The 23,578-nt window shown below is 36.1% G+C and overlaps 1 protein-coding gene across 1 annotated transcript in view; it reads left to right on the top strand.

Moving 5' to 3' along the window:
* The window catches only part of LOC150097610 (transcriptional adapter 2-beta-like), a 226,707-nt gene extending 210,380 nt beyond the window's left edge, over window positions 1-16,327 (top strand). The window contains exon 14 of the mRNA XM_090406959.1: window positions 16,233-16,327. Coding sequence (XP_090263085.1) covers window positions 16,233-16,327 — 95 coding nt within the window. The remainder of the gene's footprint in view (window positions 1-16,232) is intronic.
* The last annotated feature ends 7,251 nt before the right edge of the window (window positions 16,328-23,578 follow it).

The raw sequence follows: 23,578 nt of genomic DNA on the forward strand, positions 1-23,578 counted from the left end.
TACGCTGCAGTTATATGGTGTCAATGGGGCATTATATCAAGCAATACTTAGTCTTTATTTGGGTTGTAAGTCAGCAGTTAGAATTGAAGGAAGTACAGGAAGATGGTTTAATGTTAAATGTGGTGTGAGACAAGGATGTACATTATCCCCTCTGTTATTCATTATCTATATGGATCACATTATGAAGGAATGTGGTATTAAACCTGATATCAAAATTGGAGATGTTAATGTCAGCTCTTTGCTTTATGCGGATGATGTTATACTTCTAAATAAATCCGCTACAAGTCTGCAAGATTCGCTGACTAAATTGAATAGCTGTTGTAATAGATATGGTATGAAGGTCAGCAATAAAAAGACAAAAACAATGAAAATAGGCAGAATCATTGAAAATGTCAACTGTGTTGTGAATGGAGAACCTGTGGAACAAGTAAAACATTTCAGCTACTTAGGCACGATTTTTACTGAAGATGGTAAATTAAATATGGAAATAGACAACAGAATCAGCAAAGCTGGTATGGTGGGAAGTCAATTGAATAAATTCATATGGAATAAAAAAGAAATTAGTCGGAAGACTAAATTAGCTGTATACAAGACAGTGTTCAAACCAGTTTTAACTTATGGATCTGAGAGCTGGGTCAGAAGTAAAACACTTGACCAAAGACTAGAGACCGCAGATATGAGAGTCCTGAGAAAGATTAGAGGCGTGAACAGATGGCATCAATGGCAATATCATATTAAAAATGAGGATATTAGGAAAGAACTTGACATTGTCAGCATCCAGGAATCTGTTAGCAGAGCTAATCTCAGGTGGTATGGTCACTTAAATAGAATGGGAGAGGAAAGATTAGCAAAACAAGTGTTCTCTGCCAGGTTGGCAGGAAAACGACCCAGAGGAAGACCAAGATATAGGTGGATTGATACGGTACAGAGTGCCTTAGACGATAGAAATATAAGATCTGATAATGTTGGAGTCTTGACAAGTAACAGACTGATTTGGAGGAAAATTGTAGACAGGAAGTTAGTAATGATGTAATTTTTTCATGTAGTACTGTCATACCTGTACACCCCTTGAGGGTACATGGCAGGAATTTGATGATGATGATGATGATGATAAAAGCTGACTTATTTGCCAGGAACTTTTGATATGCTTTCTTCTTTTCCTTCACTGCCTCTTTAACTCCCTGTGTCCACCAGGGAGTTCTGATTTTTTTATCCTTGCACACAACCTCACCACATGCTTCTCTGGCAGAATCAATCAATGTTTTCTTCAGAGTTTGCCACTGAATCTCCAAGGTTTGATTCCTGTTCTCAAACTCTTTCATTTTCGTTTCAATAATCTTTCTGTATTTTAGTCTACAGTTCACATCTGAGAGCTGCTCAACTTTTATTCGCTTTAAAACTTTCTTACATGTTATTCTTTTCAATATGAAATTCAATTTTATCCTGCTCAAGACTAAATAGTGATCACTTCCAATTTCAAATCCTCTGTACACTCTGGTGTCCTGCACCAGGGAGAAAACATCACTATCAACAATAACATAGTCAATGAGACTTTTCTTATTCCTGGCCTCTTCTCTCCATGTGAATTTGTGCACATTTTTATGTTGGAACATGGTGTTAGTAATAACCAGTCCATGTCCTGAGCAGAAATCCAACAGATATCTGCCATTATTATTAGCCTTGCTCTTTTTCTCCAAATTTTCCCAAAATATTTTTGTATGTCTCGCAATCATTTCCTACTCTACTATTTAGATCTCCAACAAGGACCAACTTTTCCTTTTTCATTGTGTCAGTTGCTTTTTCTAAAGCCTCAAAAAATTCCTCCACTTCTACCTTAGTAGAACCTTCTGTGGGACCATAGGCACAAATAAGTCTCATTGTCCACTTCCCCATTCTCATATTTGCCCACATTACTCTACTTGAGACTGACTGCCATTCAAGAAGATTAGCCTCGTATTTTGTGTTGAATACTATGGCTACTCCTTCTTTTCCTTGATTGTTATTGCCTGAATATAACATTTTGTATTTATTGCTCAGAAAGATCTCACCAGTTTTGGTCTTTTTTGTTTCAGTCACCCCTATTATGTCGATCTGGTACTTATCTAATTCCTCAGCTAGCTCCATTTCTTTGCCATTCAGGCTTCTTACGTTGATAGTACCGATCTTTAACTCTGGTGATGTTGAGTTGGGGTTTGTTTTCAGATTTGTTCCAGTAGCTGACTTTTCGCTGTTCGCCCTGGTTCCCTGGCGAAAACAACGGGGGCCTTGTTTAACCGGGCGACGCCCCAGCCGGCATGAAATTTTGTCATGTTGTACCATCATTTTTTATTTTGGTTTAACCAATAAGAATACAATTTGGTCGGCTAAATCCCAAATTGCCAGCCCATCCTCGTTCGTTCAGTATCAAAGTAGATACCCAACAGGGTGCACCACGAGAAGGTGAGGATTGGACATTAGGTCAGAAGCCCTGGTCGGTTCTCCGCATTCCTTTAAAGGCTATGTGGAGGTCTCCTCTCAGTTATACAGCTTTGAACCTTAAGCACCCCAATAGAGGTTGTCAAGATCAGATTTTCACTCTATGACAAGTAGTTGAGAAATCATGGGAATGTAACATGGATCTGTATTTTTAAGTCAAGTCTGGAAAACACTTATGACAAGATGCTCGGATAAATGCTTTTCAGAACACTACAATTAGATGGATTAATTAGAAAACATTACACAGAGAAATACAGTCTATATTTAAGTTGTAAGTCACCAGTTAGAATTGAAGGAATTTAGAAATTTGATGCAAAATCGGGTGTAAGATAAGGTTGCATGGCATCTATACTTTTATTTTGAAAAGTTGGTTGTACACCATCTCCACTGTGTTGAACCTCCTTTAGTGGTAAGCAGAAAGTGTTCTGCTTCCACCAAGCTTTGCCTACCATCTGTACAGAACAAAGTGTACTGTGACTCATTGGACCACGACTGTTTTTCCACTCTTCCATTGTCCAGTCTCAGTGTTGCTGACATTACTTTTGACTAATTTTCCGATTCTTCACAGAAATCACATGCCTATATGGTTTCCGTATAGGCATGTGACTGCCAATACCAATTCTCTTCAAATCCCTGAGCTTATTTCAGTGACATATGCATCTGGAACAACCTTCATTAAATGCTTTGGTCAATTGCTGCACACAGGAAGTTCTGTTTGTCTGTACAAGCCTTCTTAGACAAATCACTCATTCCAAACAGACTGTCTTAGTACCACAATTACGTCTCCTAGACAAATGGAATGAATTTTTTTTTCACTGATTAAACATCCAAGATATCTTACCTTATTTTCCACTCCAACAAGAATTTACCAGGTGTTAAAGCCTGAAATTGCAACTTCTTGGTGACAGTAAAAGGGTTAGAAAGTAGACTTTGTCACTTGTGCCTACTGCCTTTAGTTAGTGAAACATTATGTTGTCCAGATCTTCAAGAAAGCCTTTTAGCTCAAACAAACAAACAAACACCTTATCATCAAATAAGTGCTTCCCCAGTGTGTTGCTTGATCCAAAATGGGCCCTTTTCCAGCATGTCTCTGCAGAATATCATCTGTTTTAGGAGCCCTGGCTGCAGCAGCTGCTTGCCTTAACTTGCCAATGAGAGTAGCCACATGACTATCTTTCAATCCATCTCTTATTGCTAGTTGCAGAGTATGAACAGCACAATGCTGTTCTAATATTTGCATGCTTTCTTCATCAAATTTATTCATTTTCTCAATTGTACTTAACATGTTTGAAGCATTATCTGTTACAATACATAGCACCTGCTCCTTTTTAATTTCAAAATCTTCTAAAACATCTTCCATTAACTTTTGATGATATTTGCTGTTGTGATATGCCTGGGTGTCCTTTACTGCCAATGTCTGAATTATGTTATTGTTTTCATCAACAAATCTAACATTAATAGGTAAAATAATTCACTCTGTGATGTGTGCATGCATCCATTTTAATGAAGACAAAATCTCCTTTCAGACTTTTTCGAAGTTCTTTTTTACATTTGGCCTCTTCAGTTATCAGTCTCCTTATTTTTTCGAAACTCCAAGTTTTCTAGTCATTTCTCCATTTAAGCCTAAAAAGGTTGGTTGTAAAAAAAAAAAAAAAATAGAGGTTCACCATTCTTCACTGCCATTTCAATGATGTGGTTTTTAAACTTTTCAGGCATCATTGTTATGGTAACTTTGTCAGATGTAAAGAATCTTGGTAGTTGTGTTTGGCCTCCAGTAGATTTCTGATCATTCTTTACCCCTGAAGTAGAGGGAATGCTTTTATATTGCTGTCTTCCTCATTCACAGCTTCTAACGCTTTAGGATGAAAATGTTGCGTCTTGTTAAATTTGATGATCTTGTAGGTGCATTTTTATCAGAACCACAAAAATCACAATCTTCAATTTTATTTAGCGTATGATGTACAGGTCTCAGAATAAAACATACAAATTACATAAAACAGCATAAAAAACAATTGTAAAAATCATATTAAAAGGGGTACATTAGGCTGAAATCATTAAACATCAAAATTAAGAATCAGCAGTCAGAGCTTAATCTTTAAATCCTGGATCCACTCCAGGGATTCTGGGGTCAGTTTAAAAAAGTCCTCTTTAGAACCCAAGAATGAGTAGATAGAGCACTCAAGCACAATGTGATTGATAGTCTGGATCCCTCTTCCGCATTCACAGTTTGGAGTATCGGACCAGTTCCATTTATGCAAGAGATGCTTACATCTCCCATGTCCTGTTCTGATCTGATTTAAAGTGGTCCATTCATGTCTAGGGAGATTGAAGCCCTCCAAACGAGATGTCGGATTTGTGATGGGTATTTGAAGGTTGGAGGTATATTGAAACCAATACTCTCCCCATGACTCGCATAGGTCGAAGTTCTGGTCATTTATTTCTATTGCAGTCCTCCAAGCTGGGTGTCTGGATTTCAGTCTTTGTGAAGTATGGAAGGAAATGTTTTGGTGGATAGGCAAGGAACTGTTTCCAATTATTTTTGCCCATAGTTTGCTTAAGGCTTGGGTCCTGTGGAGCGAAGGAGGGGCTATATTACTGAGAGTTGGGAGCCAGTAGCCAGGAGTAGATCTTAAAGCTCCAGAGATTATCCTCATAGTTTGATTCAGCTGGACATCGACCAAAGAAGTGTGTGTGCTGTTCAACCACACAGGAGCACAATACTCTGCTGTGGAATAGACCAAAGACAGTGCGGTAATACGCAGTGTGTTGGCATCAGCACCCCAAGAAGTACCAGCAAGTTTATGCATTATATTACTATGAGTTTTTAATTTCCCAGCAATATAGATGATATTTAAATGTCAAACTTCTGTCTAGAGTAACTCCTAGGTATTTTGGATGATTGTTAAATTTCACCTGTTTATTTCTGAAGTAAACTTGGATATAGTTGTCCTGGATATTACTTAAATGAAAGGATGCTACTTCAGTTTTGTTCAGGTTACGTTATAATCGCCATCGTCTAAAGTATTTATCAGGTACAGCCAGATCTTCAGTTAAGGTATTCTGAGCTTTTTGGAATGTTGAGTTGCAATGGCAATATCGTCACCATACATGAATCTCCGTGATGCTGTTTCTGGGATATCACTAATATATAAGTTAAAGAGCAATGGGGCAAGAACTGACCCCTGAGGTAGGCCATTTTTAATCTTAAAGAATTTACTTTGGGATTCATTGAGAGATACTTGTATCCATCTGTCTGCTAGTATTTGATTAATTAGGTTGGCTAGTTTTGGTGATGGGATAGGAATTTTAAGATAAGATAAAACCCTCTCTCCACACTGTCATAGGCAGCAGAGAGGGCCACGAATGCCGCTATTGTTTTCAATTGTTTTTCATAACCGTTCTCTATAAAGGTACAATCCTGGACTCTGGCATACTTCCATCAATTTTTAAAAGATCTAAAATCATTGCTGTCTTAAAACCTGGCAAAGACCTACAATTGCTTCCAACTACCGTCCTATTGTCTTGTTAAGTATCTGCCTGAAACATTCTTGAAAGAATGCTATACAACAGAATTTTTTCAAGACATAACAGAACTCCACAGGAACAGGCTGGCTTCAAACCTGACAATCTTCTATAATACATTGCCACACTAATATTTCCCATCTGTTGTTATTGTGAAATGTTCAAAAACAGTTTTTTTTTGTCGTTGTGAATTTTTTCATGGGGTGCTGCTTTCACTAATATAATATATGAATAATCATAGAATGTTTTATTTTGGAATTTGCAAAGAACATGAAATTAAAATATAACCTGAAAAAAAATAGGTTAATCAAAATATTATCTGTGAAATAGGAAATTTTAACATATTATTTATATTCTTCTTCTTCCTTTATGTATTAGGCCTAGTGGCCTGTTACTGTTACGGTATTAGGCTTTGTGGCCTGTTATGATTCAAAACAGAAATCCCACTGAATAGGTAAGTCAATTCTATTCCTGGGTGTCCTATGTCTGTAGATGCATGTGTTCCTGGGGCCAGTTTGCCTGTTCTGGGGAACAAAAAACCTGAGCTTCTGGGTGAAAAAACCCTACCTCCATATGAGAGTGGCTAACTCACTTTTCGTCAAAAGAGACCAGATAAAGGTTCCTCACGTCACTGCTGGGAATCCAACCAAAGAGCTTCGTCCACACCGACTGAGCTATGGATGCTCTTATTATTTATTTACTATTATTTATATTTATATTACAATTTAAATTCATTAGGAGTCGGAGTCTGTACATTTTTACTGGCTCCTACTCTTACTCCAGTAAACCAAGAATTGCTTCTGACTCCGACTCTACAATTCTGTATGTAAGAGAGTTTTTAATGAGAAGATTCTAGCATGATTTCTATGTAGTGATTGGTTGCATTGTGTATTGGAATTAGTCTGAGGGAGATTACTTTTTGTCACAGTGTTTATGAAGTTCATTAGTTTGTTCATGGTTATATGAAAGGATAGAGTGGAGACGTGTAGTGAGAGGAAGTACTCTTCGGACATGACATCCATGCAGAGTGTAACTAGTCTCCTTGCCATAACGTGGCCTCGACAGTGCCTCCTGCATATCACTACTTGGACTCTATCTACTTGGGTTCAGGCCAAACAGAGGTGTCAGGATTAGATTTTCACTTCAAGTTAAATAGTTGAGAAATCATAGGAAATAATAACAAGGATCTCTATCAAGTTCTGTAGACTTATAAAAGGCACATAACAGGGTGCCAAGAGAAAAGAGCTGTTCAAAACATGCCAGTTATACAAGACATTAATGCATAGTCTATATTTAAGTTATAAGCCAACAGTTTGAATTCAAGCAAGTACAGGAAGATGGTGATCATCAAAATTCCTGATATTTACCCTCAGTATGGTGTACAGGATATTATGATAGTATTACATGAAAATGTAATACTATCATAATGTAAAATGTAAAACTGAGAGTTGGGAGCCAGTAGCCAGGAGTAGATCGTAAAGCTCCAGAGATTATCCTCATAGTTTGATTCAGCTGGACATCGACCAAAGAAGCGTGTGCGCTGTTCAACCACACAGGAGCACAATACTCTGCTCTGGAATAGACCAAAGACAGTGCGGTAATATGCAGTGTGTTGGCATCAGCACCCCCAAGAAGTAAAGAAACACTTTTTTTTGCTAACCTTTCTCCTCCCATTCTGTTTAAGTGACTATACCACCTGAGATGAGCATTGTTAACACAATCGTGAATGATAACAATGTCAAGTTCTTTCTTTTATCTGATACTGATTAAAATTTGTGCCATCTGTTCACTCCCTAACCATTCTCAGAACCCTCATATCTGTCGTCTCCAGTCTTTGATCACATACTTTATTTCTAACCCAGCTCTCAGATCTTGAGTGCAAATTGGTTTGAACACTGTCTTGTACAGTGTGGTGTTTTGTAGTGTTTTGGGTCAGATAATTTCTTGCTTATTCCATATAAATTTATTCATCTGACTTCCTACCATACCAGCTTTACTAATTCTGTTCTCTATTTCCATATTTAAGTTACCACCTTAACTAAAAATTGTGGCTGAATAGCTGAAATGTTTTTCTTGTTCTCTAGGTTCTCCATTCAGAATGCAGTTGATGTTTACTACATTTCTGACTACTTTCAATGCAGTCTTTGTCTTCTTGTATTGCTTTATCTTCTTGAAAATTTTTCATTTTCAAGTTTATTATAGCAGTTATTCAATTTAATTAGAAAATCCTGCAGACATGTAGACATGTTCTGGATTTATTTAGAAGTATAACATCATCGGCATGAAGTAAAGTGCTAAGATTTAACATCACAAATTTTGATATTAATGCCACTTTCCTTCACATTATGATCCATATAGATGATGAATAACAGTGGAGATGATGTGCAATCTCCTCTCACCTGATTTGACATCAAACCATCTTCCTGTACTATCTTCAATTCTAACTGCTGACTTACAACTCAAATATACTTAATATTGCTTAATATTATTATTATTATTCGTGACACCTCCAAGGAATCCAAAGACTCATCATGGGAGGACACCTACTGTACAACTCTCCATCTCCACCACTACACTGAACCTCTACTACCAATCAACTACATCAGCGTCATCTAAGTATTTTTTTGTCTGTAAATTGCATGTGTTCTGAATGGCCGATTTGTCTGTATGCAGATAAAAAACTCGAGTTTCCAGGAGAAAAAACCTTGCTACCTCCATATGAGATCGGCTAACTCACCTTCAATTGAAAAAGTGCATATAAAGATTCCTCCTCACGATGGAATCGAATTTAGGCCTTTTCTAATTGAAAGGCGCAACATATCGTCGTTCTTCCAATTGTGCTACAGAGGCACTTAATAGGATATAATATCCTATTTACACCATATAACTATCATGTTGAATAGCTTTTCTCTTGGCACCTTATCATGCCTTTTCCAGATGTACAAAACTTAAATACAGATTCTTTTTATAGTTGGGTACTATGAGAGCACTACCCCAATCATCTGGAATTTGACACTCTGACTGGTCCTTCTGAACTATGGAGTTTAACCACTTGAAAACGTTTATACCTTCGTGATCATTTCTGATCAAATATCTTCTACTCCAGCTGCCTTTCCACATTTCAGGTTTTTGATGGCTTTTTCTACCTCAAGTATTAATGCGTACTCTGATTGCATTCCTCTTGAATGTTTTCTACCATGCAATGCTGTCACTGTTTGTTTCATTTTAGCAATATTTTAAATTAATTATTCCAGATATCTAGAATATCTGTATTCAGTTTTCACATCCCCTCTATCATCTCTGATTCCTTTTACTTTACTCTTTTCTCCATGTTTAAGCTTTTCAGTATTCCCCAGAATTGCCACCTTCCTAATATTTATTAGCTAGTTCTACAAGGTGCTTTGATCCTATATCAGGAATTTGATGTTGTTGTGAGCCAGTACCCTTATCCTTCTTCATTGAATTTCTTTCCACCCTTCTTTCTGTGACCATCTCTAGATGGCCACAGCAATAAGATGACAGCTGCATTGGACGAGAGAGAGAGAGATGGATACACAATAGTATACTTAGATTTTGCAATGGGATCTGATATTAGACTAGTGCATTGGATTGAAGATTGGCTTTCTGATAATGTCAGCAAGTCATGTATGGAGAAGCAATATATCCCGGAAGAAGAAAATCATTAGTGGTATATGTTAGGGGTCTGTTTTAGGACATTGTTGTTTAACCTGTATGTTAAGTATATTGTGGAAGACTTGAATGGGATTCAGTTGTTTGCAGGTGATGCAAAGTTGGGACAAACTATGAGGAGTAGAGCAGATGTTGTGGCATTACAAGAAAACTTGAATAAGCTGGGTAAGTGGGCACAGGAGTGGGGATGTTAGTTCAATGTTGTGAAATGTAAAATTTTTAAAATTTGTTAAACAAAGATGGAATGTAGAATTTACTCTTGGTGGGGATATATTATTGGAGGTGGAGGAAATAAGAGATCTTGGGGTGATGATGGATGATGATCTAAAAATTTAGAGTACACATTGCCAAAATTGTGAGGACAACACAACAAATTCTGGCTATGATGCGAAGGACATTGACTTGTAAAGAGATTTTGGTTTCATTGTATAAGGCCTCGATTAGGCTACATATGGACTACTGTGCAAAGATTTGGTCACCTGGCTTTCAAAAGGATGAAGAGATGTTGTAAAGGATCCAGAGGTGATTGACTAAGACAGTTTCTGATCTCTCAAATGTTGAATATGAAGAAAGGTTGAGAAGATGCTTTTTTGTAGAGTCTAGTGGATAGGAGGAAGAGGGCTGATATGATAGAGACATACAAGTTGGTAAGAGGTTGTTATAGGATTAATGTCAAAGAGGTTTTTCATGAAATGATGGGATATTGGAGGGAGAACAAGAGGTCATCCCTGGAAGCTGAATAAGGAGGATGTAAGCAAGGGAGTGAGAAAAAAGTTTTTTGCATGGAGAGTTGTGAATGACTGGAATGCATTGACTGAGAGTGTGGTATGTGCAGAGATTTGAATGTGTTTAAGAAACAGTATGATGAGCTGTGTTTATGACAAAGGGACCTCCTAGATGAGCCTTTGTCTCAATGGTGTTTTAGGATAATAATAGTTATTATTATTGTATACTATTCTATTAAATAGGACGTTCATTGATAGAGCTGTGGGAAGATAATTTTTTTTGTTGTTGTTGTTGTGTAATGATATCGATAGTTTGCCAGTTAAATTTTGTTGTATTACAGATGTGATCAGTAGGCATTGTTTCATTGAGTTTAAATTGTGCAGTAATTCTGTGTGTTTCTCTGAGAGTGAACAAAATGGTAAGGCATATATTGTCACATTGTATGCTTGGGGAGATAATAAGAGAGGTGAGTATGTTTGTATGTAAGAAGTGTGGCATGCATATAGACTATAAGGTGTCTTTGAATGTGAATGAAAGTGAGCATGAGTCATATATGAAAATTATAGGTTTGCATGGAACTGTAAGGAAGAATGATACAAAAAAATGGCCATTTGAAAGAGGTATTGAATAATTTGAGAATAGCTCTCTGTATAATCCGCTGTATGAGGATTCAATTATTAGTGGTATGGTGAGTTAGAATGAGCAGAGTGATTGAAGCTTTCAATATAAGAAGTAAGTGAGCAAAAAGAGGTGGTGATAGTAGTAGGCATGAATGATTTAGTTGATAACAAAGAGAATATAAGGATGGATATCAGGAAGTTATTGAGGAGAGTAAAAGATGGCAGTGTGATGGGAAATGTAGTCAGCATGTTGCTCAGGTATGATAGTGATAAGTTGAGACAATGAGCAAAAATTATAAATGGTATGGATACTAGTAGGGTTTGTGTGAAGACAAAAGAGTTCATTTTGTGAATGCAGAATGATTTTGAAAGATGAATCCAGAATTAAAAATAAGTAAACTAATGGAAGAAAATCTGCAAGTTGAGCAAGCAGGATTTAGAAAAGAGTGCTGTGCACCAAATATTAATATTAAGATTAAATGTAGAGAAAGCCATAAAAATGTTTATACCTGCTTTGATGACTTTTAGAAAGCATTTGACAGAATAGATCAGAAAGTGGCATGGGCTGTACTCATTGTCCTTGATGTTCTACAATAGACAGGTCAGGAAGAACATGACCTGTCTATTACAGAACATTAAGGGCAATGCAGAGGCTGCTGTGAGAAATGGTTAGGTTAGGTTTGGTTTGAATCCAGCTTGTTTTTCACCAAGCTTTTCTTCCACAATTCTTCTCAACCGTTTCTCAAGTATACTTGCATAGATCTTGCTAGGAACACTAAGTAGGGTAATACCTCTGTAATTCTCAGTTTTATTTCCCTTTTTATAAATGGGTACTATTAGAGCTCTACTCCAATCATCTGGAATTCGAACTATGCAGTGCAGCCACTGGAAGACTTTTATACCACTATACTTCAGCATTTCTGGTCGAATATCATCTACTCCTGCCTTTCCACATTTCAAGCCTTTGATGGCTTTTTCTACTTCAAGTATGGATATGTATTCCTGACTGCATGCCTGGTCAGTGTTTTTTATCACTGTGCTGTCATCACTGCCTGTTTCATTTAGCAGTTTTTCGAAGTAATTACTCCATACTTCAAGGATATCTTTTTCTCCTGTTTTCATGTCACCTTTATCATCTCTAACTCCTTTTACAGCACTCTTTCCTCCATTTCTAAGTTTCTTCAACAACCTCCAAAATATCTTATCACCTTCTTGATATTTATTTTCTATGTTCTTGCCAAAGTCCTCCCATGACTTGTTTAGCTAGTTTTACATGGTGTTTAGCTTTCTTACATTTGTCTCTGTATTCTCTAAGAGCAAAAGCTGACTTATTTGCCAGGAACTTTTGATATGATTTCTTCTTTTCCTTCACTGCCTCTTTAACTTCCTGTGTCCAGGAAGTTAAAGAGGCAGTGATTTTTCTATCCTTGTAGACAATCTCACCACGTGTCTCTCTGGCTGAATGAATCAGGGTTTTCTTCAAGTCTTGCCACTGAATCTCCAAGGTTTGGTTCCTGTTCTCAAACTCTTTCATTTTTTCTTGAATAATCTTTGTGTAATTTAGTCTATAGTTCACATCTGAGAGCTGCTCAACTTTTATTCACTTTAAAACTTTCTTAGATGTTATTCTTTTCAATATGAAATTCAATTTTATCCTGCTCAAGACTAAATAGTGATCACTTCTAATTTCAAATCCTCTGTACACTGTGGTGTCCTGCGCCAGGGAGAAAACATCACTATCAACAATAACATAGTCAGTGAGACTTTTCTCATTCCTTGCCTCTTCTCTCCATGTGAATTTGTGCACATTTTTATGTTGGAAAATGGTGTTAGTAATAACCAGTCCATGTCCTGAGCAGAAATCCAACATGTATTTGCCATTATTATTAGCTTTGCTATTTTCTCAAAATATTTTTGTGTCTGACAATCATTTCCAACTCTGCTATTTAGATCCCCAACAAGGACTAACTTTTCCTTTTTCATTGTGTCAGTTGCTTTCTCTAAAGCATCAAAAAATTTCTCCACTTCTACCTTAGTAGAACTTTCTGTGGGGCCATAGGCACAAATAAGTCTCATTATCCTGTTCCCCCATTCTGATATTTGTCCACATTACTCTACTTGAGACTGCCTGCCATTCAAGAAGATTAGTCTCATATTTTGTGTTGAATACAATGGCTACCTTCTTTTCCTTGATTATTATTGCCTGAATATAACATTTTGTATTTATTACTCAGAAAGATCTCACCAGTTTTTGTGTTTTTTGTTTCAGTTACCCCTATTATGTCGATCTGGTACTTATCTAATTCCTCAACTAGCTCCATTTCTTTGCCATTCAGGCTTCTTATGCTGATAGTACCGATCTTTAACTCTGGTGATGTTGAGTTGCGGTGTGCTTTCAGATTTGTTCCAGTAGCTGACTTTTCGCTGTTTGCCCTGGTTTCCTAGTGAAAACAATGGGCCTTGTGTAACTGGGCGATGCCCCCAGCTGGCATAAAATTTTGTCATGTTGTACCATCATTTTGTATATTGGTTTAAGTCAGTAAGAATACTATTTGTTTGGCTAAATCCCAATTTTACAGCCCATCTTTGTTCGTTCAGTATCCAGGTAGATATCCAACAGGGTGTACCACAAGAAGGTGAGGATTGGACATTAATTCAGAAGCCCTAGTTGTTCTCCGCATTCATTTAAAGGCTATGTGGAGGTCTTCTCTCAGTTATACAGCTTTGACCCTTAAGCACCCCTTGAGAGAACCTAATGTACGAAATAATTCAAAGAAAACTAAGGCTTCTTTTACATAATTGCAGAGTAAATAACAGTAGAAAGAGCAAAACCTTGATACAATGAATGGTATATATAGAGAATAACCACCAAGGCAAGAGTATAGATGATGTGAAGGAGTGGTGTGGAAAGAGTTTGCAGGATCAGAGTGACATGGCAATGGACAGAGAGAAATGCCAAAGAATGGTGAAACAAGCATCAGACACCAATGGGCGTTGGGCACTGATGATGATGATGACACACTCCTCTGATCCATTTCAATCTAGAACTAGTTGATTTCCCATTCTTGTATCGAAACCACTTACTATAACTATATACAGAGGGTCCTCAAGTTACGTTGGAGAGATCCATTCCTACGGACCGACGTAAGGTGATTTTCGATGCAAGTCGGAATTACCATAGCCTAAGTTACTTACCTAACCTAAAACACCCTAAAGTCATACGTATATATCAAGAAACAACTAGGCCATAGGAAAATGAAAGGGAGAGCATGATTACTGTATAGTACAGAAAAATGACAGAAATTTTTAATCACCTGTACATTCTGTACAGGTGATTAAAAAAAAAACAAAAATGAAAATGATTCTTTACCTTTTATCCTATGGTTGGCTTGCACACTGGAAGGGGCGTTGCAAGGCGGGAGAGACTGACTTACGTTTGGGAGCCATATTGAAGGGTAAAAAGTCGCAAAAAAACACAAACACAAAAGTGAGTGATAGGATGTAAACAAAGCACGCAGTACCCAAAGAGTGTATGCTGGGATCCAAGCGACGCCACCTCTCTTAAACAAACGCTGCATGATGGCGTATTCTTCTGCTGCACTCACAAACAAGTTCACCCGCGACGTTTGAATTTTACTTCGCGCTGCTTCAAGTCGAAATTTATTTTTTAAATTTTTTATGGGATTACCGCCGTAAAGTCGAAACGACATATGTCGAGGACCCACTGTATTCAGCTTTAGATGATTTTTTTCTCCATAATTTTTTAAAATATTTATTTGGGTTTTTTGCCTTATGTTAAAGTAAAAATTACTCTTTTATTAATCTGAACTGTTCTTGGTGGGAATAATGCATGCTTTTTGAAATCTACCCACACGCACACACGTGCGCAGTGTGCGTGCATGCGTAGGCACACACACGAGAGAGAGAGAGAGAGAAATTGAGAGGTTGCCACCATTGATGTAGCCCAATTTCCAACTGGATTCCTAATAAATTGATAATACCACCAAAATGTTATTGTCTGCAAATATGCAGAAAATAACATTTGCCATCGCCCATATCTCAGGTCATCTAATTCCTTTCTTGTCTATTCACACATTTACTTCCTCTTCAACTATCTACCTTTCTCACACCATATTCTCCTGTTAACCCTGACTCCATTATTACAAAACTGAACTGAAGTAGTGTGGCTCAGCACTGCTCATCAGTGTTACTTTTTTGTATACCTTTCACTTTAGGTAAAATTAGTCTGGTCTCTTATAACTCATTCCATTGTTAATCCTTCTGTCATGTTTCCTTATGATATTAATTCATCTATCAAATCATGCTGAAGATGTCCTTAATATACTGGTAAATAAATTTAAAAAAATCTTAAAAATGTATTTATTATTCTTGTTCGTCTGAACAATTTGAAAATTCAATGACTTTGGATAGCTTGATTTATTTTTTAATTTTTATCATTATTTCTTGTAAAAGTAGAAATAGTAAATGAAGTGATGAAAGTAGTGAGTGAGTCAAACTACTGAAGAATTTTGTTAATTTTGTCTTAGATCCCTTTACCATTAGGTATAGTTTTCAGTATACTCATCTTATTAAAATAAAACTCATTAATTTTATGTTTGTAACTCATCTATTAATTTTTACTAAGTCTGGTCCACATGTCACCATTTAACAATACGAAACATAAAATTATACATACAACTAGTAATGAAATATTGACTGAAAGAACTTGGCAGTGTATATGCAGAGGTGCTATGCTATATGCATTGATATAGATTATATACCATATTTTCATTATAATCTATGATAGCATAATCCAATTTTCACTATTAGATGTTGTTCTCAAAAAATCTAGGAACATTGTGGAAATGAATACATACGGAGTATTAAAAAAAAACTTATCCAAAAAAAATTCATTTTTTTTTTTTTTTTTTAATTTAATGTGCTGTTTTGTTTTCCTCTTATTATATTTGAAAGGTTGTTACAGTGATATTGCAGTTTCACTGTATGTATACAACTTTCACCAAAGAAAACTTTCCAAAGATTTCATCCTCAGAGAAATCTTTGGAAACAAAATTAAAATTTGTTTTAAATTCAAAGCCTTTAATTATATATTTAAAAGCTTCTGCTACTCATTGCTTTTATATTTTGTTAGCCTATTCTGTTACCATCACATTAACTGAAATAAATGTATTTTAATAGAGGAAAAAGAACTCAAATCAAGAATAAAAGAACTTATGAAATATAGAAGAAATGGTATTACAAAATTAGAAGGTAAGCTAAATCTTCCTGCCTAAATTATTTCTTTTAGAATAGGGATTCCCATTATTTTTAAATCAGATATCACTTTTACCTTCTTAGCCAACCCAATTTGTTATTGTTAGCATAGCTACTGAAGTGTGCAACTAATCCAGATTTATTCAGATCTTTAAAAGTCACTATCAGTATTTTTTTTATTCAAAAAATCTTTAAAATAACATTCTTGTGGTTCACTTTAAACACAAATATTTCTTTGTGTCATTTTGAGTGTTAGGGTTGAAGATAACTTTTTTTTTTTTTTTTTATTTCTCAGAAGTAATGAGGAGAGAGGAATAAAAACTAGTTTCCAGTTGATTAGAGAAAACAGCTATTCAAGAGAACAAGTTGACTACATTTACATTACTGTCAGCAGACTACCACTAATTAAATCAAAATGAATAAAAGGTTTCTTATTATTATACAGGTGCACACATACACCATCAATCTATTCTCATATAGACCCCAAAAATGTGTCACTTGCCTCTGGATCCTCTCCACTACTTCTTCATTCCCATGGAATCCGGTTGTCCAGATGCAGCCTGAATTAAAGCGTTATATAGAGAAATGATGCATTTTTTATCCCTGCTTGTTACTGTTGTTCAACAAACTATGTAATTTTGACCACCTTTGCAATATATCCTCTAAACTTCAACTTCCTGGCCTCATCAGATTCCTGTAGTTCATTTCCATTAATATAGTACACATCTCGTGGTCTCTTCCTCCCAAAGTGCACCACCTTATACTTTGGCCACATTAAACTGGCAGCTGTTAATCTTTGTCCATACTACTAGTCTGTTTAGTCTTCTACAGGATATCTGCATCACCTTTATTTATCATTGCTCTTTCCAGTTTATCATTATCAGTAAACAACTGAATGTTTCCTGTCAAATCATTTCCTGTATCATTGACATACAAATTAAATATCAGAGAAACAAGTACTGAGTCCTGTTGTACCCATTAGTCACTTGCCTTCTGGACTCAACTCCACCATAAGCCACTGGTTAATATCTGTCCATCAGCCACCTCTAATCCAAATCACCAGTTCTTATCCACCCCATTTATTCCCATTTATGCAACTGAGTTCTGTGTGGAATCTTGTCAAATGGTTTTGCAAAGTCGAGCAATATCACCGAGTAGCCATTTCCCCTTATCCAACTCCATTGTCACTTTATTATAAAAAGTAAGCAAATTACTAAGGCAAGACCTGCTCTTCACAAAACCATGTTTCCCTTTATTAAGTATCATATTCCTATCTACCCAGTCCTGAATTCTGTCTCTTTCACCAATTTCTCCAATGCTTTAACCACCACTCCTGAGATGCTGATTGTTCTATAATTGCTACTTCTGACTTGGAGCCTCCTTTATGCATTGGGACTATTTTGTCCTCTTTCCACTCCATTGGCACTGCAGTGCTGAGGTTTGAATTAAACAGCTTGGTCCTAGAAACTGATAAATCCCTTACACATTCTCATAATACATGGGCTGATATGCCATCTAAGCTCATGGCTATGTTTGCATTGGCATTCTGCAATATTTTGAGCACCTCAATTTCTTCAACCTCTATTCTCCCATCAGTCGATGTCACGTCTGGCATTGCAACATCACCACCTAGATGGTACATCCCTACAAAAGGCCCACTTAGTAATTTAGCTATTTGGTTTGCTTCTGTTATCTCTCTACCATTAACTAGTCATTCTTCCATAGTCATTCCTCCTTTTACTTGCTAATATTTCTTTCAGCTTCATCAGCTAACTTTCTCCCATAATTAGCTTTAGTCTTCCTTACCATACAGGTCACCCTTCTTGCCTGTGACTTGCACTGCTCATAATTTTGTGCACCTTTCTCTTTATATTCCCTGCACAACTTTTGGTTAATAATTCTCTTCATCCATCCATCTAACTCCTACTTGAGCTGTCCTTCTGACTGGGTATTCATTCTGATACTGCTTTCTTCAAACACCCATTAACCACCTCCCATGCACCACAACCACCATCTCTCCGCTCCAAATTCTTATGCTGTGATAGTGCTGAAAGTCTACTTCTCAACTTAGCTTAATCACCTGCTTTGTAATTTCACATATCCTTTCTTAACAGAAAATTTTGCATGTCTGGCAATCTCCCAAGTTTAAACTACCTGATGACTTTCCCCCAAGCAGAGGCAACATGGATTGATTGGTTACAGTTAAGTTCTCTGATGGTATGACCCTGCACTCTCGAATCTCATGTTCCCTGCATTACATCAGATAAGTATCTCTTAATGGCTGTATAAATTCCATTTCCTTCCCTCCCTGTGACCATTTCTCTTCCCAGTTCATATCCCCATAGTTGAAATTTTCTGTAATAATTACTTAATCAGCATCCATCATGCTAATCTTTCGGTGCATGTCATCTATATTCTTCTTTATATCCCCTGGATTATAGCAGCAACCAATTTTATATTTATCCTATTGGCTTCACTTTCACACCAGATAGCCTTAAATGAACTGCTTTATGCATCCCTGTCCTCCTGATGTACTCTTTTTAGCTCCATTTCCTCTATGATTAGTACTCCCCCCCCCAAAAAAAATCTTATTCCTTCTGTCCTCTTTACTAAAGATACTCTTTCCTTTGCATTCTATTCCTATGACTATATCATCCTTGTTCAACCAAGTCTCACCAATGCCTATAACTTTTGGTCAAATGGAGCTAACCAATGCCCAAAACTCCTCACCCTTATTTCGAATACTTCTGGCATTAGTATACATAAATTGCAATACTCTTTTATCCTAGAACCTCCCTAATAGCTTGTGTTGCTTAGCCCACTAAAGTTAAGAACCGGGGATGCTACATTTAGCATGATCACTCTCACCCTTGCTAACCTGTAGGTTGCCTGGATTCATCCTCATCCTCCTCCCCCCTCTCCCTCCTCCCACAAAAAAAATCTTGTCTCCCTGACTCTGCACTTCCAAACTCTCGCTGAACAACAGTTTCTCAAGAGTCCTGATCCCAAATGTATTCAAATGCAAGCCATCCGCCTTATATGAATCCTTCCTTCCATCAAACTCACTCCACGCATCCAACCCCCCCCCCCCCCCCCACACACACACAGATTGTGCGCCAATAAGTTGATGCACAATCTGTGCATCAACTTATTGGCGATCATAGCTCTGTCTCAACTCACCTCTAATCATATTGTGGCAGCAGAATCATAACTTTTACTTTCTCACTCTAGCAACTCTTTCATATCTTCTCACATACCACGTTTATTACTTGCTAAATCATTTGTACCAGCCAAGTCAAAATAAACATCTCTTTCACCTTCATTCTCATCACACACTCCTTCCTATCTGTGAATTGCCATACAAAATCTGATTCTTATTTCACACTTTTGTTCTTTCATACTCTGCTTTCTCTCCTCTTGCATCTCCCCCTTCTTTTGCTTCTGTCATATCATTTGCCAGGTGTTTCTCCAACCACTCAATCTCATGTTTTGTTTTGTGGAGAACTCCACATAAGTGCACTATATTTTCCATTACCATCTGGTCATTCTCTTCATTTCCACTGCTTCATTCATACTCATACTGTTGTATGCCAACCTCGGCAGTCACATTATCACACATTTCGTCTTTCAACTTATTGCTATCATTCTTTTTACTGTCTTCACACCTCTGGCATTTGCAACACTTACAAAAGACATGTTTTCCAATTTCATTATTTTTCCATAAATCTCTCATTCTACAAAATGCATACATTTTGCGTATGCTGCAGCGAGCAAAGTCACATACAGTAAAATCACCTACCATTATTTTGCATATCAACACCATGATGCACAGTACATCATACAATAAAACAAAAAATAAAACCTTTAAAATCCACAAAATGAAGCATAGTACCCTTACAGTTAATCAAACAAACACTCATAATAATACAAAAAAAGAATAAGTTAATTATCACTAAATACTTTCAAAAATAACTTCTCTTTTAGCACTGAAAATCACCACATAGATCCTATGAAAATCACCATATGCAATGTTTTTTGCATAGAAATATCCTACTCCACCCCAAGTCTCTGCTTATGGTATATATATTACAAAATGAGAGAAAAGTAAGTGGGAAGATGGGAAAATTCACAATGAAACCTCAAACGAGAGACAGGTTTTAGTTTTAGAAAACCTTCCTTTTAAGATTTCATTAATAGTCCAGAATTTTATATCAATTTGATCTGTTACACTAAACAGCAAATTGAAAATTTCAGCTAATGAAATTGCCTACTAACTTCAAATATAAATATAAAATTGCCATATCACCCCAGTTTTTCAGGAATGAAAATTTAATTGCATTTTGTATAAAATTAAATCTGCACACATAAACATAAAGCTAAATGTATAAGGAAATTTATTTAATTTTATTCCTTGAAGTTTGCCAATTATAAGTATTAGGTTTCTTCAAGAATCCAGTGAAATCAATAGCCATACTTCTTTGAGTATTATTGTTTCACAAGAAATGTTCTAATAGATTAATTCACCATTTTTCACTGATTGCATTCGAGTTAGAGGGGAGGAACAAATGCAAATACAGAAAATGGACCTTTAATTGACATGTTACATCCAGTTTCTTTGCATTATTTTGTTTCCCCATCTTGTACAAGATTTCCATTAATTGTTACTTTTAACACATCTTAATTACTTTTTCAGCCTTCTCCAGGAAAAAGGAAACTGCTAACTGCTTGTTAGCAGTTTCCTTTTTATTGCCTGGTGACAAATCTTCCTGTCCACTCACAGGTTATTATCCAAATTCCTTTCCCTGCTTGTACTGTTCCCCCTTCAAGTTACTTGAGATTGCCCACAATCTCAAGTAACTTGAATCCACATTTTACCCTATTTTAACCAAAAAAAATTGGTCTCCTCCAGGAGACCAATTTTTTTTGGTTAACTTATATCCAGCATTCTTCTGATGTGACCATACCACTGTAAAATTTTTCTTTCCAATTCTTCTACTACAGAATCAAGCTGGTGCATCTCTGATTATTTCATTCCAAATCATTGGATGTGACAATACCTTTTTAGGTCATCCAGTTTTACTGCACATAACCTTTATTTCTGACCTTGTGTTAATGATCCTCCATATCAAAATGCTTTTCAATGATGGTCCTTATAATAGTCTTCTCCCTTCCTCTCCCCCATATATTTCTTGAATCCAGAGGCCCCATTTATCATATACAATGCTTTTCTCACTTGACTCAGTCAATAATCCACATTTTACAAGTGCCAGGTTTATGCAATATTGTCCCTAGATATTTAAAGCATCTCAACCAATTTAAATAATTACAGGAGTATAGGTATAATGGCATCCATTCCAAGTTTCCTAGGTGCCTTTCACATTGGCATCAAGTCATCTTTTCTGGCATTTAGCAAATTATAAATATTATCCATACATGGCTTCTCCTCCATAAATCTATGATGTTCATGTGAATCAATACTTCCAGTCGATGTTTTATTACTTTGCTCAGAAGTCTACTAATGGGTGCCATTATGCCTGTTCCCCTGTAATTATTTAAATCTTTGTTTTCCTTTTTCCTAAATGGTGAAATATGAGATAAATTTTAACACTGATGCTTAACAGATGCTTAATAATTAGCAGTGTGGAAGATTTTGAAAGTCTTCCATGCTACTTTCTCAATATCATTTACATTGTCACCGAAGGAATTATCTTTCATAAGTGTTTGAATTTGCAGCCAATAAAAATGTCCTCTTTAATTTTGCATAACTTATTCTTGGAACCTTGTTTTTTAATAGCAGAAACCATTATCATTTATATTTAAATCCTTGAAATTTTTCATCAAACTGAGTGTTAATGTAGAGTGGTGGCAAGGAAATCTTTTGGACTTTGTAAAGGTAGAATAGGAAACACTTTCTCTCCAGCACTAGTGTGAACCAGCTATTTTTTTTTATTAAATCAGTCTGCTCATACTCTTCTCATAAACATTTCATGAAGCCAAGCTGTATGCACATTAATGTGAATGTACTTAGAAGCAAAGCTTTCTTCTTATGGGATTTTCCTCATATGTATAGCATATTCAACTAAAGAGGAATACAATAGAGAAATAACTTATCATAAAAAAACATTAATCTAATGGTTGATTGCAATTTTGAATATTTTGATAAAGAACACCAACAATATAAGTTGGTTTTCTATAATAGTGTTAACAGATTCAAAAATGACTGTCACATGCAGTCATTTTTGTATCTGTTAATCCATTTATGGAATTGTCAATGGCATTAACACATGAGTATAGTTAAACATCACTATAAATACTATAAGCATCCACATCTCAACATATTAGCAAAAATATCCTGATTTTTCCACTTTATATCCAAAGCATAATTCATATACTGCCTGATCACAGGAATGAATTCTTGTTTCGTAGATTTTAATATCACTTCATCACATATATAGTAAATGAGTCTGCATTGTTTATATATACACTTAAGAGATGTTTAAACTTGTTTCAACTTTTTTTCAGATCCTTAAGTTAAAATTGTTTGAATGCTTTTATGCTGCTAGTTAGAGTTTTGGTTAATTTCTCTCTCATTCCATATTGTTATTCAACTGGCTTCTGACCATACCAGCTTTGCTTATTCTTTTATCTATTTTCACATTTTAATGCCATCTTTATTAAAAGTTATATCTAAATAACTGAAATGCCTTCTTGTTCAAAAAGTGCTCCATTGAGAATGCACTTGATGTTTTCTGCCTATTTTCAAAGTTTTTATTATCTTTTTACTGCTAATTTTCATATCAAATTTTGTAACATTTATTTAGTTCAGTTAAAAAGATCCAAAGACGTATTTATTTAGAAGCAGCACAATAGCTAAATTTAATATCTCTGATTTTGATATGTACAGTTTATTGAGCAAGAGTCTATTAAGAAAAAAGTTGGCATGGAAGGAATACTGTGTGCATAAGGATAATGTCAGTTATGAAAATTATGAGGCACAGGCCAGAAGAGTTTTAAGTATTGTACTAAGTGTGAAAACAAAGTGTGAGTATGCAAAGAAATAAGCCAAAGACAACTCAAAAGAATTCAATCACTATATTGCAAGTGGCAGGCTAGGCGACAGGTCGGTTGGGAGTGGTACTAACAAGAAGTCGCATCTAAGTAACACGTGGACCCTGCATAGGAAGCGGGAATAATGCGTAGTGAAAGAAGAAGAAGAAGATTGCAAGTAAAAGAAATAACGAGTGTTGAAGAGTAACTACTGAATATGGATG

The sequence above is a fragment of the Typopeltis vanoorti genome, chromosome 17 (assembly GCF_054136105.1).
Source record: "Typopeltis vanoorti isolate ZY-2024b chromosome 17, IOZ_Tvanoo_1.0, whole genome shotgun sequence".
Taxonomy (NCBI): domain Eukaryota; kingdom Metazoa; phylum Arthropoda; class Arachnida; order Uropygi; family Thelyphonidae; genus Typopeltis; species Typopeltis vanoorti.